Source organism: Pyrus communis, chromosome 2 (assembly GCF_963583255.1).
Source record: "Pyrus communis chromosome 2, drPyrComm1.1, whole genome shotgun sequence".
In the NCBI taxonomy this organism is placed as follows: Eukaryota; Viridiplantae; Streptophyta; class Magnoliopsida; order Rosales; family Rosaceae; genus Pyrus; species Pyrus communis.
Genome location: NC_084804.1, coordinates 12,814,555 through 12,836,905, shown reverse-complemented (window position 1 = coordinate 12,836,905; position 22,351 = coordinate 12,814,555). Strand labels below are relative to the sequence as shown.

At 34.8% G+C, this 22,351-nt stretch overlaps 2 protein-coding genes across 2 annotated transcripts; both read right to left on the bottom strand.

The window, feature by feature from the left end:
* Positions 1-1,003: 1,003 nt before the first annotated feature.
* LOC137726693 (probable serine/threonine-protein kinase PBL26) lies at positions 1,004-3,084 on the bottom strand. Its single transcript, XM_068465631.1, has 4 exons — positions 2,937-3,084; positions 2,315-2,719; positions 1,809-2,200; positions 1,004-1,554 (listed from the first exon to the last, which is right to left on the bottom strand). The coding sequence occupies exons 1-4, from the start codon at positions 3,082-3,084 to the stop codon at positions 1,171-1,173; spliced, it is 1,329 nt and encodes a 442-aa protein (XP_068321732.1). The 3' UTR covers positions 1,004-1,170.
* A 3,477-nt stretch (positions 3,085-6,561) lies between these two features.
* Positions 6,562-7,031, bottom strand: LOC137724712 (basic blue protein-like). The gene is made up of 2 exons (XM_068463430.1): positions 6,857-7,031; positions 6,562-6,761 (listed from the first exon to the last, which is right to left on the bottom strand). The coding sequence occupies exons 1-2, from the start codon at positions 7,029-7,031 to the stop codon at positions 6,562-6,564; spliced, it is 375 nt and encodes a 124-aa protein (XP_068319531.1).
* Positions 7,032-22,351: the final 15,320 nt, after the last annotated feature.

Below are 22,351 nucleotides of genomic sequence, written 5' to 3'. Positions count from 1 at the left end.
AGGCTTATGCTCTGAACTTGTGTCACACTTACGCTAGCACTTGTTTCTATTACGTTTTGTATGCTAGTTTTTATTATTCGTATTATTTACATTACCATTTTATTAGCTTCCGCACTGTGCACATGGCTACGTCACTTCCACGTGACGGCCAGCACGCCCTGGTCTCGACCGCGGTGTGTCATATTATCTGGGGGAAGAATTTACAAAAATCATTAATTGGTACGTTTATTTGCAATTTTGGTACGTTTGATTTGACACGTATTGTTAATATTGATATATTATTTTTATTTTGGTTCGTTTTATTTTGTACACATTGTGTATTGGTACGTTTATATTATTCTCAATCCTATTTTCTCTTAACGTACTAAAAGAAAAACTTATTTCGGTACGTTTGATTTTGGGGATTTAAAAATATTTTAAACTATTTTGGAAAGAAAATATCTTAAATCGTAGATAATTATTGTGAAAATAAATTGAATCTAACCAACTTTTTTTTTTTTTTTTTTTTTTTACAATTATCTCTAACGGAGAGGAAAGTGTAATCAAAAGGCTAGAAAAACTTATTTCGGTAAGTTTGATTTTGGGGATTTAAAAATATTTTAAACTATTTTGGAAAGAAAATATCTTAAATGGTAGATAATTATTGCTAAATTGTAGCATTATTGTGAAAATAAATTGAATCTAACCAACTTTTTTTTTTAATTTTTTTTTTTAACAATTATCTCTAACGGAGGAAAGTGTAATCAAAAGGCTAGATTATAGGAAATTTAATACAATATAATGTGCATATAGCACCAAAACTATGACAAAAAAAAGTTTAATCAAATCACTAAAAGACATGAATGTTTGATTTAGAAAATTCAAAACTGAGGTGTCTATATCAAAAGATCTCTAATTTGATTAACTAAACAACTGATGATAAGTCATTAATAGATCCTGGAAGCAATGACAAATGAAGATCATAAATTGATAAAAGAAAACTCGATATAATTGACTTCTCATTCAATCTGTTTGATTTTTATCGCGTTTATAACCCGATACATTGTTACAATCTGACATTGCTCATACAAATTTTGAGTAATTCATGAGCAAACGAATCATAAAGACATGTTTTACAACAGAAATTAAATGCTCCTGTGGAAACAACATTGTACTATGCAACTTGTAGTTTTACAAGGAAGAAGTACTTCCACACCGTGATGCTACCACTCCATTGTGCCTTGAGCTCGAACCCCATTCCATGGCTTCTGCCACAGCGCGTTGGCGTTCAGTTACACTGTCTTCGAGCTGAGAATCCTCGTTTATGACCATTGTTTGATCCGGTGATGGAGAGGGAAGGCTGCTTACAGGCGAGGTAGCTGTGTCCGGACCTGTCCCGAGGACACTAAGAGCACTGACCACATCACTTATCAAGGGACGAACAGGTGCTTCCTCGTGGAGGCACATTGCTGCAACTGCCATGGCTTGATTTAGTGCTCTCACAGGAAAGTTTCCTTGAAGAAGTGGATCAGCTAGTTCTGGATACCTATTAGGATCCTTGAATACTGGTTGTGCCTGTTATAGATAAAAAAATTATGATAAAAAGTGTCAAAAGATTTCACAGAGACGGACTAGCAGCCTACTACTAATTAGTCGAACATGATATTGTTCATAACTTAACCACCTGCATAATCTAGCAGGTGTGAGCCTCGGTGTTATACTAGTGAAATCATTTATGTACCGTGTATTATTTTGTCAAGTATCCGGCGATTCTTCAACGCAAAGCACATGAATAAGAATTAAGAAGAAAAATATGCAGGGATATTTACCCAAGCAACTAGATTTTGCTCCCTGGTTGATAGTGTGGTGTCAATTGCTCTTCTTCCAGTGATCAATTCCAACAACACAACTCCGAAACTGTAGACATCGGACTTGACCGTGAGCTGTCCTGTTCTTTGATACTCAGGGGCACAATAACCATATGTTCCCATTACTCTTGAAGATACATGAGTCTTGTCTCCAGTAGGTCCAAGCTTAGCTAAACCAAAATCGGAGAGTTTTGCATTGAAATCATTGTCGAGTAAAATGTTGGAAGATTTTAAATCGCGGTAGATAACAGGTGGATTTGCCTCGTCATGCAAGTATTCTAGTCCCTTGGCAGCTCCCAGAGCTATTCTCATTCTTTTGAACCAATCTAGTGGCTTCTGGGCTTCCGGAAGATCTGAAAATTAAGATACGAAACATGAGAAACCGGGTTTAAGCCCTTTGCGGATACAAATGGAAGTAGCTGCAAGATGGAGGGAAAAATCAGTTTACAAACACATCAAAATAGTACCTAGTAAATGGTCTTCCACAGATCCCAAGGGCATGTACTCGTAGACAAGAAGTCTCTGATCACCGTCTGCACAATATCCGATAAGATTTACTAAATTTTCGTGGTGTAAGAGGCTCAACATCAACACCTCGACAAGAAACTCTCGGTTTCCTTGCAAGCCATTCCTGTCAAGTTGCTTCACAGCCACAACCTGTTCTGTTTTGTCAAGTTTTCCCTTGTAAACTCTTCCAAATCCGCCCTCTCCAATGAGGCATTCTTGCCTGAAGTTCTTGGTCGCTGTCGCCAATTCCCGGAATGTGAAAGTTTGCGCAGCAATGTTGTTGTGGTTTACGGGTTCTTTATTGACATTATGGGCATTGGTTGCTGGATTCTCAGCTGGTGGTGTAGGTTTTGGTTTAGGAACTTCTGCTTATACATAACCAATAATTAGAAAGCTAATAATTTGCCATACGAAAGCGTAAAAAATCAGAAGAGCAAGATTTGTGATGCAAAACACAGAAGGCAAAAATCTAATTTTCAACGATGCTGGGAAGGCTGCATTGGCAAATCATTTCGTCACACGAAAAAATCACACGTTACCACAATTTTTATTCGTCAGAAAGGCACAAAAAATCCGACCTACCAGCTGGGGGCGGCCGAGGCTGTTGTGCTGGTGGGACATTGTGTTCCTTCTGAGAAACAGTGGTAGGCAATTGTGCTCTCCTCCCACTATTTGATCTTGTGTTAGATGATTTCTTTTCATGGGATGAAAAGCAAGAAAAGCAACTCATCTTACGCGCAATATAATCGCTTGAAATCTTATAAAAAGTCCTTGCAAATTAAAAAATCTCAGTTTATGATCCATGCAATGTTGCATTCAGGCCCAAACTTTTCGATATGATCAACTGCAGATAAAAAGTTGATCACGAAGATCTCCCGAAAAACGAAAGGAATTCTCACAACTCGGTGAGGATACGGAATGCTGGGTAGGCTCAAAAGAAGTGTGTCATGAATCTAATTGGAATGCATGGAAAGGGAAGAGGGGGTTATAACCATGAAACCGAAAAAACAAGATTTTGAGTACAACCATGTTTGAATCTCTAGAGCAACTACCAGAAAACTGAAACCATCAAGAAACTAACAGAATCAACAAACTTCCAGGCATGCAAAACAAAAACCGTCGTTACGATTTCCCGGAAAAAAATGGTGAAAGTGTAGGTCAGCAAGAAACCAAAAATAGGTTAATTACATATCTTTTGGTGTTTCCGCAGAGCATGGAAAAGAAGAAGAAAAATGAGGCTGTCAAAGTGTCTGAATTATAAACAGAAAAACGTCGGACCCAAATCTGCTTAATTAATTATTAATTCCCAAAAAAAGAAAGCTTAATTATTATCTATGGTGCAGGTGGCCCTCTACCACAGTGGTGTAGAAGAATGATCCTTGCATGATGATGGGGGTTCGAACCCTCAAATGGCAAACTAATTCTAACTTAACAACAATATCGCTCAACTTTAAAAAAAAAAAAAAAAAAAAAATCTGGGGTGGATATGGTGTTGTTTAGCATTATTGGATTTTTCTAGCTCAGTTAAATATAAAAGATGAAAATAGAAATAGGCCAAATCATGATTTTAGTGCTGTAGTTTGAGCGAAGTTCAGCTTCGGTCTTATTTTAACTTTGTGTTCGATTTAACCATTGTTATTTACTAGTTGTAGCTCACTTTGTGACATGTATGTGAAGGTAAATTAGACCTTTTTGAAGCATAAAAACATTACAAACATGCCATTAACGTGACAAATTTGTTGAAAAAGTGACATAATTGTTCTTGTAATAGCCCGTCCCGGAAATTTTTAAAAACGTACGCGTGAAAAGACGATTTTACCCCTAGTTCGATTTTTTTACGTTTTGTGTTATGTTTTTGGGTTTTGTTGGCATGTTTTGGGCCACACACACTCTCCCACACTCCACACCCTTTTCTCCCTATTCCTGCGCCCTGTCCCGAGCTCCATTCCTTTCCCATTTTCCTTCCAACGTACGGACACACACACAAACACATCAAACCTTCACAAATCGAAGAAATAAAGTACATATTCATGCTCGTGAGGCTCGTAGGAGTCCAACCATACCCATTTCAGTTAAAGATACCTTCGTTTTCACGTCGAACTCGGGATATCCGATTTTGGGTACTGTTCATGCACACGTAATTTCTTATGTTTTTGGGAATTTCAAGCTTGTAGGAAGCTTGGTGAGGTCCCTAGGAGGCTCGGGGTGGTTCGTTTGAAGGATTTGGACGTCGGGATAGTGGGTTTCGAGGTTGGCCGGAATTGGGGTGATTTTCCAGGTGAGATTTTGTGGATTTTAGCACTTGAAAGTGGTATGATTTTGTTCCTCTCGTTGTAAGCTTCATTTTGGTACCAATTTTGTGAAATTTGGTTGAAAAACAAAGAAGATATCGTGATTTAAAGTTTTCCCAATTTTCCGGATCCGGCGACGGCGCCGGAGTCTCGCCGGAGAAGACGACGGAATATTCCGTCAAAACTGATGGAATATTCCTAACGCCGTTGACGGTTACCGTTAGGGATAATGGAATATTCCTGACGGCGTCAACTGACGCCGTTAGCGTGCCAGGCACGTGCCTGCGCGTGGCTTACGCGTGTGGCTGGGCCTTGGCAGGCGCGTGGGGGCGCGTGCGGCGGTGAAAAATTATTTTAAAAATATGGGGATGTTCCTGAGGTTGAGTAGATCACGTTGGTGTATTCATACACCCCATTTGAGCATTGTATGAGAAGTTATTTCTAAAGGTTGGTTATGTGCTTTAAAATTAACATTTTTGTAGTTGTTTCACATATAGGTGAATCCTATCTCGAGGACGAGCGTGGTCACTCGAGGCAGGGGGTTACGACCCTTCCACATACCAGTGAGTGGGCTTTTGGTTTTCCGTATATACCTATATACTTATATTTTTCCCAGAAAGTGGTTTAAACGTTTATTAGTTATATGCCATATATTATATTGCCATTTGTTATGCATGGTTAGTTGCATTTATATATGTATATGTATTGGTGATGCGGACGCACAGGTAAGTGCCAGGTAAGTGTAATTTATGTTTACATTCAGTAGTGATGTGAGATGCATAGAGAGCTCATAACCTGCACCCCCGGTGTTAGTGCTCCCGCCCAGAGTAGGGCACAGTCCTTCACGTGATGTTCACCTCCCGCACCACACGCTCAGCTTGGATCCAAGTTAGGTGCACAGTCTTGTCGTACAGACCACTTTAGGTGGTTCCGACTCGTAGGTGACCCGCGATTATTCGCCCAGCCTTCACGTGATCGTAGCACTTGAGCGTATATATATATTACACCCAGGCCTGTCGTACAGACCACTTTAGGTGGTTCCGACTCGTGTGCAGGTCTAGTTACTGAGATTGAGACTTGAGCTCTAGATTCAGCCGTACAGGTCACGTTAGGTGACTCCGGCTGACAGTTTATATGATGTTGATATGATTTTACCTGAGCACTTGCATTTCATTTTGAGGTTTTGGCATAACATATTCTTAAGCATGATTGGTATATATATATATATATATATATATATATATATATATATATATATATATATATATATCTATTTCCTGGGAAGTATACAGGTTTTACGGCGAGGGGTTAGAACTTATTTATTAAATGGATTTCGAAAAGCTTTGTTTTTGCCCACTCACGCTTTTGTTTTGCGCCCCTCCAGGTTCTAGTTGACTAGCACGTTTGGTGGTTTCCCTGAGGATTTTCCCGGCATATCTAACAGACGATCACCAGCGTAGGACCACCTTCGGGTGTACTTTTGTTGCGTCATTTTCTCCCGGACTGCTTAGGCTCTATGCTCTGAACTTAGCGTCACACTTACGCTTGCACTTATTATTACTTTATGTAAAACCAGTTTTTATTTATTCGTATTACTATTTCCATTATTATTTTATTAGCTTCCGCACTGTGCACATGGTTACGTCACTTCCATGTGACGGCCAGCATGCCCTGATCTCGATCGGGGTGTGTCAGTTCTGATATTGTGACGATTAGTAAACTATGTAACAATTGAGAGTACATGGATCAAAATAGAACTTCGTTAAAACTACATAACCAAAATCACCACATCCATTTATTCATGCAATCCAACCTTTTCACATAAAAATAAATATTCAAGCCACATTATTAATTACATACATTACATAGAGATACCACTCGACAACCCACCCTCCCCTTCAATTTTTCCCAACTATTTAGGAAGCATTAACCGAAATCTTCACACCAGCATCGCAGTGGCCAGGGACGGTGCAGATAAAGTAGTTGAGTCCCTTCGATAATTTGACGGGATCTTTGCCAGTGGTGAATGTCCTAGAGCTTGAAGAAACACTACAACTACTATATTCATTGGCATCAACAACTGCCACATTGTGGAGGGATGGATCATAGTTGAAAACTGCACAAAAATAAGTTTCCCATGTGTAAAACGAATCAAAACACCGCATATCGCTAAAGAGAAAATTGTATAATGAATGTTCTAGCTAGTATTACCAAGTTCATCGCCGGCTTTGAACTTCTTTCCATCTGTCCAGTTTTCGACGTTGAAAGTCCACCCAGATTTGTCACCAACTGTGAAGGTGGTTTTTTTAGCAGACACAATGGTGAGGAAGAGAAAGAGGAGATGAACATTGGCTTGAGTTGCACTGCATCTTCCCTGGTGAGACATTCTTGATGTGATGATATGATAAAATTATCACATATAAGGTTTTCTTATATAATAAAAAGATTGAGGGAATGCAAAGAATGTCGCATATCGGAAGTTTACCAAACTTTAAAACATTAATTCAATAAAAATGGCGCTTATTTTTTGTTTATTCACTTTTCCATAAAATAAAAAGAAGTACTTGAGAATATACGTTGGACCTTTTTGGATCCATCGAAAAGTGAATAAGAAAAAATAAGCAGTGGATTTTGAAACCATGATGCTTATGTATATAGTTCCCTTTATAATTAGCAATTAATCATTCCTTCACGGGTCTTGTATGAAGCCAATAAAGAATCAATAGGAACCCAAAATAAAGATATTCCGGGCTCGTTTGGTGGTGGTTGGATGGGAAGCTGGTATGCTCATAAGTTTTTGTTAAACATCACAAATTGTAATTAAAGTTGAAGAGCTTCGGGGAAAAACATTAAGGGGTCTTTTTATATGTACTCCAGCAGAGTGTTTTTGATCGTTTGAAAGCGCTCCTCGGTCGTCTAAAGCAAAATTTGCACAAGAGTATCTCCTGAATTTCTTATGAACTTGTATTTTACATTTGAATTGCCCCTAATAATTCTTATATTTTTATTGAGGATAAAGAATTAGACCCCTAATGAATTTGAAAAGGACCTTTAAGTTTCACCAAGTACTTGAACCAGTATTGCAAATTTGCAAAGGACTTGAAACTTAAGAAGTAAGAAAAATTACTATTCAATCTTTTATATCTTTTTCAGAAAGAAATTAAAATTTTAAAATTTTATTACTACAAATGTTTTTTGACTGAAAAATTGCAACCAGCACTATCTTATCCATGGTCACCAATTTGACAAAGGATCCTTTTCTTCCTTTTAACTTCATGTCTTAAGATATGGACACTATTGAATCGAATCCTATGCCAATATGTAAATTTTGGATCCTGTAACCCCAAAATTAAGTAATTATAATGTTAAATTAGTGTTCTTCAATTGTGAGCGTGACTTGGAAAACTGGCATTGAGAGAAAAGCCTTGTTCTCACATGAAAGCATTAAGCCGTTGGAACCAAGTTCAAGGGGCTTGTCATCTACCTCAGGTATGAATTCTAAATCTTGTGCGGTCGCAACCATACTTCTGGTTTCTAATGTTTGTAGTACGGTATTGGGTTTGTGTAGACCTGGGGACGCGACATGGATTGTCGTTCAGGATTTGGGGCATGAAAAGGATCTTGTTGATATATTGTTTTCTTCTGGTATGCTATACGTCTTGTTTATGGCGGGTAGAAGCAATAGCAATGACATCGTGACAACAGCTCGCACCGTAAACTTGGGAGATAATAACCATGCAGTGCCACTGAAATTGGTCTATGGGAATAAAGAAGAGCGCATAGAAACCACCTTTGAATTTCATGATGACTTTTATATATTCATAAAGGATTTACAACTTACATTTGCTAGAATCAACAATAAAGAATGAAGTCTTGGTGATTCATCAAATGAAAGATTACTTGGTGCAAGTTTTGTAACCCCCTCCCCTCCCTTGCTACAAAAGTCGAAAAGAAATAGGATGTTGAAAGCAGGAAGTACCCTGGCTTATTTCGAAGTGCAACTGGAATTTTAAGCAAAAAAATAATTGCATGATAATATAGAGATATTAACAGTTATCACAGGAAGAAACATATTCTCCCAAAACAAACTTTTAACAACGTCATGCAGGAATACATGCAGACCTTTATTAAGAACTCTGATATCCATGTCCTTCTCATGGTAAACCACTGGACTTTTAAAACCTTTAAACAAAATGCAGCATGCCCTGTTTTCCATCTGTTTTCCATCTAAACACATTAAAAAAGGGAAAATTTAATGAAAAGCTCCCGGTACTGTTCACTTTAACGAAAAACCATATTTTTACACTCAAAAGTCAATCTTGGTACTATTCACCTTACCTTTTATTTTGTCCTTATTGTTAAAATTCAAAGTATTCAAACCCTTTTAATTAATTTTCCTTTAAAAAAACTAATGATTACATAATAATTGTAAGAAACAATGTTGAGAACCGTCAACAGGCCAATGAATGTGTACATAGTTATGGATTTTGTATGTGTAGGTCCTTTTACAAGACAAACCAAGGATCTTTACCTCACCTTAGTGAAGTTCTTGTTCGACAATATAATAGGAAATGTGATGTATTCCTTCAGTACGTATTGGATCAGATTGTATCGATCAGCAGCTGAGTGAATCGAACCACCTGACACAAAGCCCATAATGTGGAGCCGAGGAAACCTACAACAGAACACACGCAAAGAAGAGAGCTTTAGAATGACTACTAGCTCACCCCAATCATCCAATTCTAAGCAGCGAAAACAAACATCTGACAGCATAGGAACATATTTCTTCTAAGTCCTAGTTTGGTACTGAGGTGATTTTGAAAAAAAAAGTGGCAATAAAAAAAAGCTGAGAGCTTTTTTATGTTTTGTAAACATTCAGCTTCAGCTTTTTTTTCACAGTTTTGAGTGAAAAAAAACCAAAAACACAAAAATGCAAAACCCAACTTTGAAAAACCAGATTTTTTTTTCACATTTGTTTTACATAAAAGTTTATCAAACACTATAACACTACTTTTTTTTTTTTTTTTTCAAATGAACTTTTACAAAAAAATTTACCAAACATATGACATTTTATCGTTTACCTCTGTTGAAGTGACTTCACCTTTTCTAACATGATTGTGGCATCACAACTAGTTGTTAAAGAAGTTTCAAGGAACTGTCCAACAAGAACCAAGAAAGTTCATCTTTTTTAAAGGAATCTTTGCCTCCCTTGGATCTATTCAACCAACAATGGCAAGGACCTGTACATTAATATGAAACTAAATAAGTACATAAAAAAGATCAAGCAACCGACATTTGCAAAAACATTTCTTGAATCTTAACATAGAAGAAATGAGTACCTTCGAGCACATTTAATGAAGGACAAAAGATCAAGCTCATCAGTACGCTCGTGTGATACTTTTGACGTGGTTGAGAGCCTAAAAGAGACTGTCAATCAGAGGGCAAAACTCCAATTACATAAAAAAAAAAAAAAAAAAAAAAAAACAACAACAACAACAACACCAACGGAAACTTACAAACTAAAAATTGACTGAGCCAAGCAACAATTGAACCTAGAACAAACAATATGACCATGTCACAAAACCACAGGTGAAATTCAACTTAAAATTACCACTTAGCACAAAATCCACATTGTGAAATCTCTGTATCAATTCTTTCCACAGCATGTGAATGTGGAATTATGGACAAAGCCGATAACTTGGTAACCAATCCACATTGTAGAAGATGATCACCTGCACCAACACATCAAAGATTCAATTTTTAAATCTCAAATGAACTTTTCTAGACTTCTGCTTCCTAAATTTCAACAAATTGCAAGTAAAAGTGAGTTTCTTTCATGCCAAAATTGAATTATATAATTCATATGAGATTGTAGGAACTGTTAATTCAGTTTATATGTGGAGGGTGAAGCTTACCGGAGTGAATTCGAGGCAAAATTCGTGAGATTTCTCTGAAACGCTTATATCTGAGAGCCATTTTTGTAACGGAAACATGTGGTTTCTCTGGCTGTGGGCGTTGGGGTTTTGGTTCGACGTCAATGGCCGAAGGCGGGGTTTTAATCTTTTTGGGCTTATGGTTTAAGCCCTTTTGAGGGTTTTAGGATTGGATTGGACCATTTGGACTAGAACCAAAAAAATCCCATTTGGCCCAAAATATTATAAAAAAAAAAAAAAAAAAAAAAAGGTTCATAATGCAAACTTCCCCGGGGGGGGGGGGTTATTTTCAATTGGAATTTTGAGACATTTTAATTATTTTAATGAATCTAGGGGCATTCAATCAGGATTTTAAGTGATTCTCCGAAATTCAAGGTGTATTCAATCAGAATTTTAAGATATTTTATTAAAATCCTTAAAAATCTGAGTGTATTCAATTAGGATTTTGAAGAAGTTTATAACATTCTAGGTGTATTCAATTAGAAATTGATTTTAAATGATTTGAGAAAGTTGGGGAATTAGAGGTAATTGGACAGATTTCGCAGTGTATTTTAAGCATCCACAAATCTCACATTTTCCCATGAGATTTTGAGGGAATTGAATCAAAATTTTATATGGAATCTCTACAAATCAATTAAACTCCAAAAAAAATCCATTAAAAACTCTCAAATTCTTGATCGAATACACCCCCATCTTCTGTTTCTGTTTCTTGAATGTCTTTCTCTCTCATATGTGATTAGTTATGTATGCAAGATAAATGAATAGTTCAACTCTTTATCCGCTCTTAAAAGTTTTTTAACTTTCTGATGTGAGACAATTATCACATTTTCACACGCTTTCTCATGTATAGCAAGTTTAACTAGGTGGCATGAACCACGTGTAGTCGTTAGGCTTCACATGTGTACAAACTTGTTTTGATACCATGAAAAATACGAGGTTCTACCTTCAAAACTAATTGTCAATTGGAGGAATAACTCAAGTCCTTATAGCTAGACGCTCTTGGCTCTTGCGAGGTCCATGTCGCGTGTATTTATCTTCGAATCGTCGTACCGGTGAGACTTAATCCCTTGTAATGTCCTCAAGAACCTTTAATATGAAATATGGAAAAATAAATAAAAGTGTGATTCCAAAGATTGAAATTGTTGAACTTGAGGATGTACATTTTGTAATAAATTTGAAAGTGTTTCCCACTGCCTACCCTTTAATCATGAAACGGTAAGCATGCAAAATTTTAACTTTGACAGATCTCTTTTTTCTGTCTTTGACTGAGATTAAGGTAAAAGTTACTATTTATATAGAGTTACCTTTTCAAAGTATAAACCACAAAACAAACATTAATTTTGGAAAAATAAATAACTCAAGACTTTGGTTGATGAAACAATGGCAATCAGTCTCTGATGATTTTTGTGTCAGTTTTAAGTTTACAACTCTACTTTTATTGATTTTTCAATATTGGTAATTCCTTTTCTGATTTGGCTTGCCTTATAAACTTAATGCAGGCATTTATATTTTTTATATAGAAGATAGAAAATTATGATGAAATCATGAAAATGAAGTTGTCTCACGAAGTTGACTTTCTGGGTTTGGATTTTCTTGAAAACTCTACATAAAACATTTAACATACAAATTATAATATATAATGCATGGTTCCAGTCTTAATTATATTGAAACCTTTTAAGATAAAACGCCATCATTCTTGCTGGGCTTGCAAGTTGTTAAGTTGATGACAATACCAGTGTTTGACCATTGACCTACTTTTTGAACTTTGTCAAATTTTGGGGTACATTTTTGTGTGATGCAAAGTGATAATATAACTTCGAAACCATAATATGAATTTGAAAACAAGGTAATATCATTAAAATTTATAATGAAACAGTGGCCATCCAATATGACCTCTCTCGCCTTAACTTCAGAGATTTTGCTAAACTTTTATTAGACTTACTCTTTTCATATATCGGAGTATGCTAGAAAATTTTGAAATTAATTATATATATGAAAGAGAAATCCTATTTTCAAAAGCAGAATGATAAAGCCTATGATTGGGAGCAGCTTACTCAGCAACAGGCAATGATACTGTTATCATTATCAAAATCATGACTTTAGTTTTGGTTGCTTGGTTGGAATCAGCTTTCTCGGATTTTGTATTTGAGAAGACAAAAGCCAAATTCCAAAAAGCCGATCAAATAATTTCAATTTCTCAGCAGGCAAAACAAAAGGTCCTCCCCTACCTTCACTGCTTCCACTACTGCATTTATCACAGAGAGATCTGACACCATTGCTTCCCTCACTCTTGAGCCTCAGATTTCTCTTCTTATTATCTCCCCTTTTTTTTCAGCTTTAAAGAATCATTACCATTCCATGCAATAAAGCCACATGCTACATCTGATTTTCTTCTTCCATTTTTTCCCAATATATACAAAGTATATGCATTTCTTTCTTCAATTTGAAGGGGTACTATGTAAACTCGCCAAAAAGTTTACAGAGGTTTCTTTTCTTTTCTTTTTTTTTCTTTTGAATGTGAAATGATAGCATCATAGCAGTTTTATGAGAAAAAACTTGTTAACCAATATTACCAAAAGTAAACTTGAGTTTTCATATATCTATTGACAATATATATGAACAAAAACCAAAATTTCACCATCAACACACAAAGCATTTCGAAATTTAAGATGCATAACTATTATAATTAATCAGAGAAAAGGAACAATCCCATTTATAATCTATACCACCACCCAAAATCATACCATCATCATCTATGTATATATATATATATATATATATGAAACAAATAGATGGTTATTACATAATATGAAATATTATTTATAACCCAAGTGTACTCTTGCTATACATTTCCAGCCCCAATATAAAAGCAAAAAAGAAGGAAAATAATAAAAGAAAAGGTAATGCTAATCAATACGGATGACGATAACAACAATTTAAAGGTAACAAACCTCATTCATCACTGAGGCACAAAGCAGTTTTACAACAATAACCAGAGATATGACAAACCATAATAACTGTTGCCGTTACAACTCCTTTCTTCTCTCTACCTTCACCATCTCTGCAGCTAGTTTGATATAGGGTTTGGTCCGCTAGGAACTTCATGAGCTTCAGCTCCAAACTCTCTTCTGGCACTCGGATTTGAAGACGACGTTGTAGTTGTAGGGTTTTTGGTGTTTTTTGGGTGGAAATTTATGGTAGACTTTGATGAGGGCTCGGAGAGAAGCCTTTTGCTTGTGATTGGTGATGCGGAGGAGGAGGAGGAGGCCATTGATGATGGACTGACAAGAAGAAGAAAAATGAAAAAAACTAGGGCAAGAAAGAGAAGCAAATTAGGGTTTACTTTGGTGGGGAATTCAGAGATGGATGGTGATGACGGCGGTGATGATGATGTTTTAGGTGCAGCTGCCATGCAATTTGGAAGAAGAAACCACCCCCCAAGAGCCCACAAGGGTTCAATATCCATGAACCAGCACCAAGGCTAGATAAGAATAAGGGAAGACCGAGATCTAGAGAGACAAAGAGAAAGGGATGATGATCAGAGAGAGAGAGAGAGCGAGAGACAAGGGAGAAAGAGAAGAAGAGAAGCTTCAGCAAAAGTGAGGAATATAAAGTAGGTTTTGAATTTTAATACACATTTGTATTTATGGGAGATTGAAGTTACAATGTGGCGGTGTTTAATTTATAAATATACTCAAGAATTTCTCACAGAGTTATAACTTATAAGATAGTGACAAGTAAATATAAAATTGTGGTGCCGAAACGGGGTAGTGAAATGACCAAAAAACCCTTGTAAAATGCAATGAAACGAAGACAAGTTAGTACTCATATGCACAAATTACTGAAATATTAAAGAGGAAAGGAAAAAGGCAATGCACTACCGAGAAAGGGAAGAGAGAGAGGTGGTGGCTTTTTCCTGTTTGGCCGGTTCCTCAAGAAATCTTTCTTTGACTTGGCGAACCCTAACAATGGAAAAATATACTGATTTTGTTCTTTGCGTTATTTTTCTTTTCATGAAGAGAATTCGTTTACCCTCCCTTCCATTCTTGCGTGCCTTGCACACTCGAATATTCTTGAGTTTGCTTTACATAAATTGCTAGCCACTATAATTTGTAATTTAAAGCCCAAAATTTGTTTATTACAACAAAAATAAGTCTAAAAATTGGTAAAAACCGTGAATTTACAAGTACTATAAGAGAATGAATAAACTCAAATAATTATATATATATATATATATATATATATGTGTGTGTGTGTGTGTGAATGTATTATTGTACGTACTATGTACTTTTTGAAATTCTTATCAAGACTAAATAATATACCATATCCTCTCACATACATATTGTTCTGTACCACTAATGAATATCGTACTTTTTAAAAAAAAAATGGGCGTTTTGATATAGGCACCTCGTTTTTTAATTTTTTTAGACTAAACATACACTCATTTTGAAAATTTGATCAAACATTTTCCTAAAATTTTGGTTATTAATTTCAGTTTTTCACATAAGTTCAATTTTTCTACAATTTTAGTTTTCCACGACTTCTCCTGGGCATTTCGTTTTCTTTTCCTATTATCCCTATATTTATGCATTTATTATCCATCTCTATGCATTTTTTTTATTGTTTGTTATAATTTTTACTTTTTTTTGTGAATATAGTAGAATATTTATAATAAAAAAATTGTCAAATTTTATTATTTAGAAGACCCAACACATAATAAAGATTTGTTTGATTATATAGCTACGTCTAGTTACCTATAATATGGACACATTTATTTTATAGTGGATTTGATTTTTTGTATTTCTCAGTACATTTGGAATGTAAATGCACCAAAATGGTTATTTGATACAGACATTTGGTCTTGTGGTACATTTGGTCTTTTGGTACAATAGGAATCTAAATGTACCAAAAGGGTTACCTGACAATGGGCACATTTGGTTTTATGATACATTTGAAATTTTGGTACATTTGGTTTCTCTGTATATTTGAAATATAAACGTACCAAAAGGGTTACATAACAATGGATACATTTGGTTTCTTGGTACATTTGAAATCTAAACGTACCAAAAGTCGATACTTTTGTTCTCAAATTTACCATAAGTTTTAATTATATTTTTTATATATCTCTACAGGAAAAAAATATGTATTGAAGACTTTTTATTGAGACAATTTTAATTGAAAGAGTTTTTTTAAATAAGGAATTAGTTAATTAATTTTTTATTTTATTAAAAAATGTCATTTAATGCGTAGAAGGGGATTGACGAAATTAAATTCCTATATTATAGGCAATTAGTTGTTAAACTACCTTATGCCTCTATATAAATGCATTTAAATTAATGACATGAAAATTAAATAAATAGAAAATTATTGAGGTGGCAATTGATCGAAGCACCTGAATCAAATCTTTAAAAGGGATGAATGTTTAATCTAACAACTATAAAAAAGATGGAGGGTATTCTAATTTGAATATTTGATTGAATGTAGAGTGTGAGGCAACCCCTTTTGAACCGAGAGTGGGTGTGTGTAGCAAAATTATGGTCTGGTCTGGAAACAAAATAGGAAAAAGCACACTGAAAGCAAAGCATCGTATTGTCTATCATATATACATATTACACATTGCTTCTTCTCTCATGAGTCGTGAGTCATGACTCATATATTTCAGTGTGTGTATACATATATGGATTACTTTATATATTATTATGGAGCATGATTCTCTCCCCTCTTAATCTCTCTCCTCTTTCCTCTCCTCCTATTTGAACGGTTACAGTTAAGCCACGTTAACATCTTATATTGATTTTTTTTATAGAGATAATAAGACAAAAAACAATGTGTGAGAGGAGGGGAGGGAAAGGGATGAGAATAGGAGGGGAGAGAATCCTACTCCTATTATTATATAAAGAGTACTGAAAGAGGCCAAGGACATATTGTATGCAATGTCTCCCATGATAAGTGATGCATGGGTCCCCACGACCTCGGAAACATGTTCAAGAGAGGGATAGTACGTTAAGGTTATGTTGGCAATTTCATATATGCATACATATATATATAACCAATACGTTTATTTGTACTCCAAGTCCCACCAAAATGCTAGAGCTACCTCCCATTCAGTTCAGATATCAGTAAAGAGAGCTAATGTATAAAGACATATTGCTTCCATGGCCGCTAACTGCTCCACGAAGAAAGTAACCTCTAAATTAACCATCTCTATAATATACGGGGTTTTAGACATAAGGGCTTAAGATGACTTTTAAGCAACTAAAAATTACCCCTCTCTCTCATTAACGTATTTCTTGAAGGACAATACTTTCACTCTTCAAAAAGAGGAAAGTCTTCGTTCTATACTAATGTGACATTATTTTTTATCATACAATAAGGATAGTCGGCATCGGTTCATTTCTCTTTATTATCATGATATCATCTCGATAATGTTGAGAAAAATAAGTGTATAATTGCTATATTAATCAAGAAATTAGTGTATAATTGCTATATTAAACAAGCACAAAATTCATAAATTATCATGCAAAGTAAATACAAGAATTTGGTACATACTAATAAACAAAACACAATGCTAATGCACATGACATTGGATTAGAAAAACATGAAAATATGGTCGAGTTAAGAACTTAATTCTCTCTCCTTAAGACAATTTCCGCCCCTAATCTTCGTTGCTCAGCGTTTGTCTCCCACGATACAACGACCATCTCCTAGAAATAGTAGCATACAAAATCGTAAGACTCTAACGAATCACGATTGTGTTGAACTCTCTCAAGGCTCACTTAATCCTAAGAATGATATGAGACAGAACTTGTATGACTTCACTAATTGATTCACAAATGACTCAATATGATGAGGCCTTTATATAGATGTAGAAGTGACTCTTCAGAATAATTATGTCTTTACTTGACGAGTTGATGGTTGCATCTATAGGCAAAGGTTACACCCATTATCTTTAATGGAACAATCACAACCTTATTCAATGGTCACAACTCATTAATATAATTTATATTCACATGAAATAATTTAGTTCATTTTGAATTAAATTTTTCAATAGATAATTCATTCAATTTTGAAGATTGTTTAGTCATTCATATGTGTTGAACAAATCGATGGTCACAAAAAGAATAAACCATTCCAATTTTGACATTTGTACAATAAAATGATGTCACATTAGTAAGTAATTAAAGAAGCTAGAATGAGAAAGCTAGAGAGATTTGTGGGATTGATTGAGTGAATCATGGGTTAATTTGTTTGACTATAACTATGACATGTCTCCAACAATGGTGGAGTACTTATCCCAAATATGTGATTCATGGCAATTATATATGAATTTGATGTTGTGACTCAATTAAAAGTTTAAAACACAATCAATAAGAGATCTTCTTCTTAATTTTCGACAACTTATGTGCATGAAGGCTGTTAAACTGCAGTCATGTAATTAACTTCCTTCATAAACATATTTACTAGTACTAGATAAAAGTAACTTTTACATCTGAAATTTTTGTGTTCAGTTTTCTCGCTTTGTATAATAAAAATGAGAATGAAAAAAGTGTATATAAAGAAAACTATCTAACGGAAATGACAAAAGCTACTTTTCTAAACATAATGCGGCATCAACAGAGATTGATTGAACATGTTGATACAAACTTCTCATCCACCTTATCAATACAAGGTCAAGTTTCAGCTGTTTCCTATTTCTTAAGCAAAGAAAAGCAAAACCGATTATATATAAATAATTTCTGCGTAAGTAATGCATGCCCTTTCTTTCTTTGGTAAGAATAAGAGATAACACATTCACGAAGAAAACACTTCTATTTAATATCATGCTAATTTCACTGGGAAAAAATAGTCTGCACATGCAAAAAAAAAAATAAAAATAAAAAAAAAATGAAAAAATATTGAAGAATAAACATCAAACAAAAAATGTAAGTTGAGGCCATGTGCTGTGTTGTTGGTGTGTATGGTTCCATGACATCTGGGACCAAAACCCAGAAGTCAATTGAGTGGACGTTTGCAAATGTATTTTAGAAATCAGGTGATGCAAGTTAACAACAACAATAAATCTGCAAAAGTTGATTTCAATATCTCTAAGGGACAAAGACAAGACATCCTTCATATATTAATCCTTCTTTTCATTGAGTTAGGTATAATAGTAGACCTAGGGGTAGCAGCAAACCAAAACCAGTACCACACTGCTACTATTGTTTGCTCGAAATGTCAACAAAGGGAGGTAAGCTCTTAACCCTAATCTAATATCGTTTGTGGGTGTTGCCTTTAGCAGGTTTTGCCAATGACAAGATAATTGATGTGTTGTTACAAAAAAAAAAAAAAAAAAAAAGAAAAACAAAAAGGTAATTGATGTGTATTTTCTTTTTTGAGTAACCATTATTGTTTGTTTCTTGGTAATATTAAGAAAACTCAGGGGCGGATCCAAAAAAATTAGTCTTGGGTGGGCAAAATATGAAAGCTCTTAAGTGACCGTAGACAATAAAGACACTTTGAAATTAAACGGTACTAATATTAGTCATAAAAGAAACAACATTACAACTTATGAACTACAATTATTAATGACGTTTTTTCATATCATGAAAATATCGCATAATGATTTCATTAGCAATACTTGTTCTTGTCTATATTTCTTTGTTGGTGGGTGGATTTTCGCAATGGTGGCACCGGAGAGAATAAGAAAGGAAAGGGGGGAAATTTTGAGTGTGGATGAATGAACGAGGAGAAAGGGATTTGAACAGAGGAAATAGGGAAAAAATGGTTGTTGTCATCGAGTAGGAGAAAGGGATCTGAAATCCCCAAAAACCGACATATAGTTTTTTCCTTTTATAAAATGCACATCTTGACTTAAATCGTTGAATTTTGGTAAAGCAGACCCTCACCAAACTACAAGCACAGAGTAAGGGTGAATTTCTGTTTCAAGTAAATTACGGTACGCAAGCGTCAATCTTCATTTCGCTTATTTGTATATTAGTCTTGTTTATTGTCAATATACATAATTGCAATTTGTTTATTTATTAACATATTAATTTGTATATATATTTCGTTTTATTCTTGCAATATATATATACACACACACACGTGCTTGATTGTCATCCATCATGAATCACTGTATTAAGAAAGTAGTTCATCAGAGAAGTAATTAATAATAATATCAAAAAGCCGACCCAAGGAATTATGAACATGCTTGATCACAAGCCGTGTTTCTTCCTTTTCTGGCAGAAAAAGTTAAGTCATACTTATTGTCGATAAATGAGTATGTCTAAGCTCTACAGGCATACATGGAGTTACAACGATATACATATGTATAATCTGTTAATTAATATAGATTCAACCGTCTAACTAGGAATATATTCACGAGATGACTGAGACAATAACATTGAAATATGGCCTCGGCGACACTCAAAATAATTCCTTTGCGGCATGTAAAAAAGATAGTAAAGATGATGGGTTTTTATGGATGTGACCCAAAGAAATGACATCCTAAAGCCTAAAGCAATTAGAATATTATCTGTATAGTCTGCATGATTTCAATACTTGCACAAACTTTATGTATCTGATACTTTATTTCCCTCCTTTATTTCCTCGCCGCTGCTTAATAGTCAAATAATTAAATTCCAATTCTTAGGTGGGAAGCGAATGTTCAAGATAAACCACCTTTTAGCGTAAGGAATCACTTTAGAAAGCATATTTTAATTGCTTCCTATATGATCACAATTCTTTTCCCACTTACATATATTACTACGAACTGACATGCAGATGCAGTGGACAAATTAATGTCCAATTATTCAATGGATAATTGGTGCCAAACTTGTCTGAAACATGATACATGTTCCCATTGTTTCTTTCTCAATCTTCACGTAACACGTAATGAATCACTTGCCACAAATATGTAAGGAATGAAGGCGATCTTGTAACACTTATAGGCCCTCCTTAACGTCACCATTGTATAGGGAATTAGGGTTTATAATCAGGAGCACACACAGCATCTATCTAACTTCTTATAACGTTATATAATTAGCTGTAGCCCAATACATACATACATACATACATACATATATATATATATATATATGCCCCTTATCCGAAGGACATTTCATTTTTTGGTACAAATAAGGACTAGTTGTGGAGCTCACTTCACATCGAACTTCAATGATTCGAACCTTCTATTTTTCAAGTTGCACTTCATAATCATCTTTGCAAAATATTAGTCAAAACAAAAATGTTTAAGGCATCTAATTATGTTCAAAGAAATTGACAAACACTGTGTTCTAAGGCTGGAATTTCATCATGACAATCAAATGGATAAATAGTTTCGGATTGAGTTAAATTTTTACAAAAACAAACTATGAATGAAAACTAAAGAAATAGATGATTCGAATTTTTAAAGTTCGATATAGAATGAACTCTATAATTAGTCCCCATTTGAAAAAAAATGGAAATCCTATGGATAAAGACTCTCTGTCTCTATATATGTATACAACCAGTTGTAATTAAGGTCATCTATTTGGCCAACTGATTAGCAATGTGGGTCATGTTTAATTTCAAAACAGAAGCCCTACCACTATGCATGCATGGCTTTTGATCAGTATTTTGTTTCTTGAGTTTGGGCCACTAGACTGATTGAATCGAAGTTGACATGTTAAATGGTTGAGTGTGTTTAGTATACATGATCAAGCAACGAACATATATGCAATGCAATGAACCAACGTGAATAATTGATGTACACAGTTTGGCTCAGATTTCCAATAATTCAACTGAGTCAATCACTAATACAATTTCAAACATTGCAAATCAAGAAAAGTAGAAGACGGCGTCGAAGAGAATTTTTCTCTTTTAATAAAGAAAAAAGAGTGGAAATTGAAAATATTAATGATGAGAAACTTTAATAGCATTTTGTGATAATTTTTTCAAACCCTAAGGCTGCATTTTGAAGCTTAGATCGTAGAAGCTTAGCATGAACCTTGAACCCATTGAAAGTCTAGGAGTTGCTTATCCCAAAGAATTTGATGAGTGCCACTTTTTGGTGAATCTTCAAATGCTAACTAGTTAGTAATTTAATACGGTATTAATTCTTATTTGGCTTACTCCACATAGTAATTTCATGATTTGAACTCTTCATTTTTTAGGTCATAATTCATAGATCATCATTTTAAAAACACACTCAAATCAGAATATTGCTTAGTTCTCTAATTGTTATTGTGAAGATTTCATTGTTTTCCGACAATATTGTGATTGATCGTCTATTTATTAGGTTAACCAAAGGGCCTCTGGTTCTTGTGAATTTTGGTTGAGATGCTCTATTAATCATAACCTTAAAAATGATCGTTCAGATTATGAGAAATGTTATGTAATAGGATCAGACGAGTGGTTAGCTTAGCGCCATATCTTGTAGCTAATTAACGCTTTAGCTTTCTTTTTTATACATATGAACATTAATCTTGCTACTCAGTAACCAAACAGTGTTTGGTCAATTCATCTTTGAAGGCAGAGGCTATTTATTTACACTTTATACGTCCGAAACAGTTCCCACACATAATTCTAGGTATGGGGCTACCCCTTTTTTCTCACCTTTAATTGTATAAATAAATACATTATATGTGCCACTCGCCGATAGCTACTTTGTAATTTTCTGTGCTCAGCGGCTTATCTTATTGTTTCCTTTTGATTCAATTTCCTGCAATCCTTATATATAGGGAGTATGATACTTTAACTTTTAGATCATCGCAGTCAAACAATTATAGTCAAATCTGCATAGGATTTTTATATG

Coding starts and splice junctions, on each gene's coding strand:
- LOC137724712 (XM_068463430.1), bottom strand. CDS start 7,031: ATGTCTCACCAGGGAAGATGCAGTGCAACTCAAGCCAATGTTCATCTC. Junction 6,762..6,856: donor CAAAGCCGGCGATGAACTTG/GTAATACTAGCT, acceptor ATTTTTGTGCAG/TTTTCAACTATGATCCATCC.
- LOC137726693 (XM_068465631.1), bottom strand. CDS start 3,084: ATGAGTTGCTTTTCTTGCTTTTCATCCCATGAAAAGAAATCATCTAAC. Junction 2,720..2,936: donor GCCTCGGCCGCCCCCAGCTG/GTAGGTCGGATT, acceptor ATGTATAAGCAG/AAGTTCCTAAACCAAAACCT. Junction 1,555..1,808: donor AGCAAAATCTAGTTGCTTGG/GTAAATATCCCT, acceptor TATCTATAACAG/GCACAACCAGTATTCAAGGA.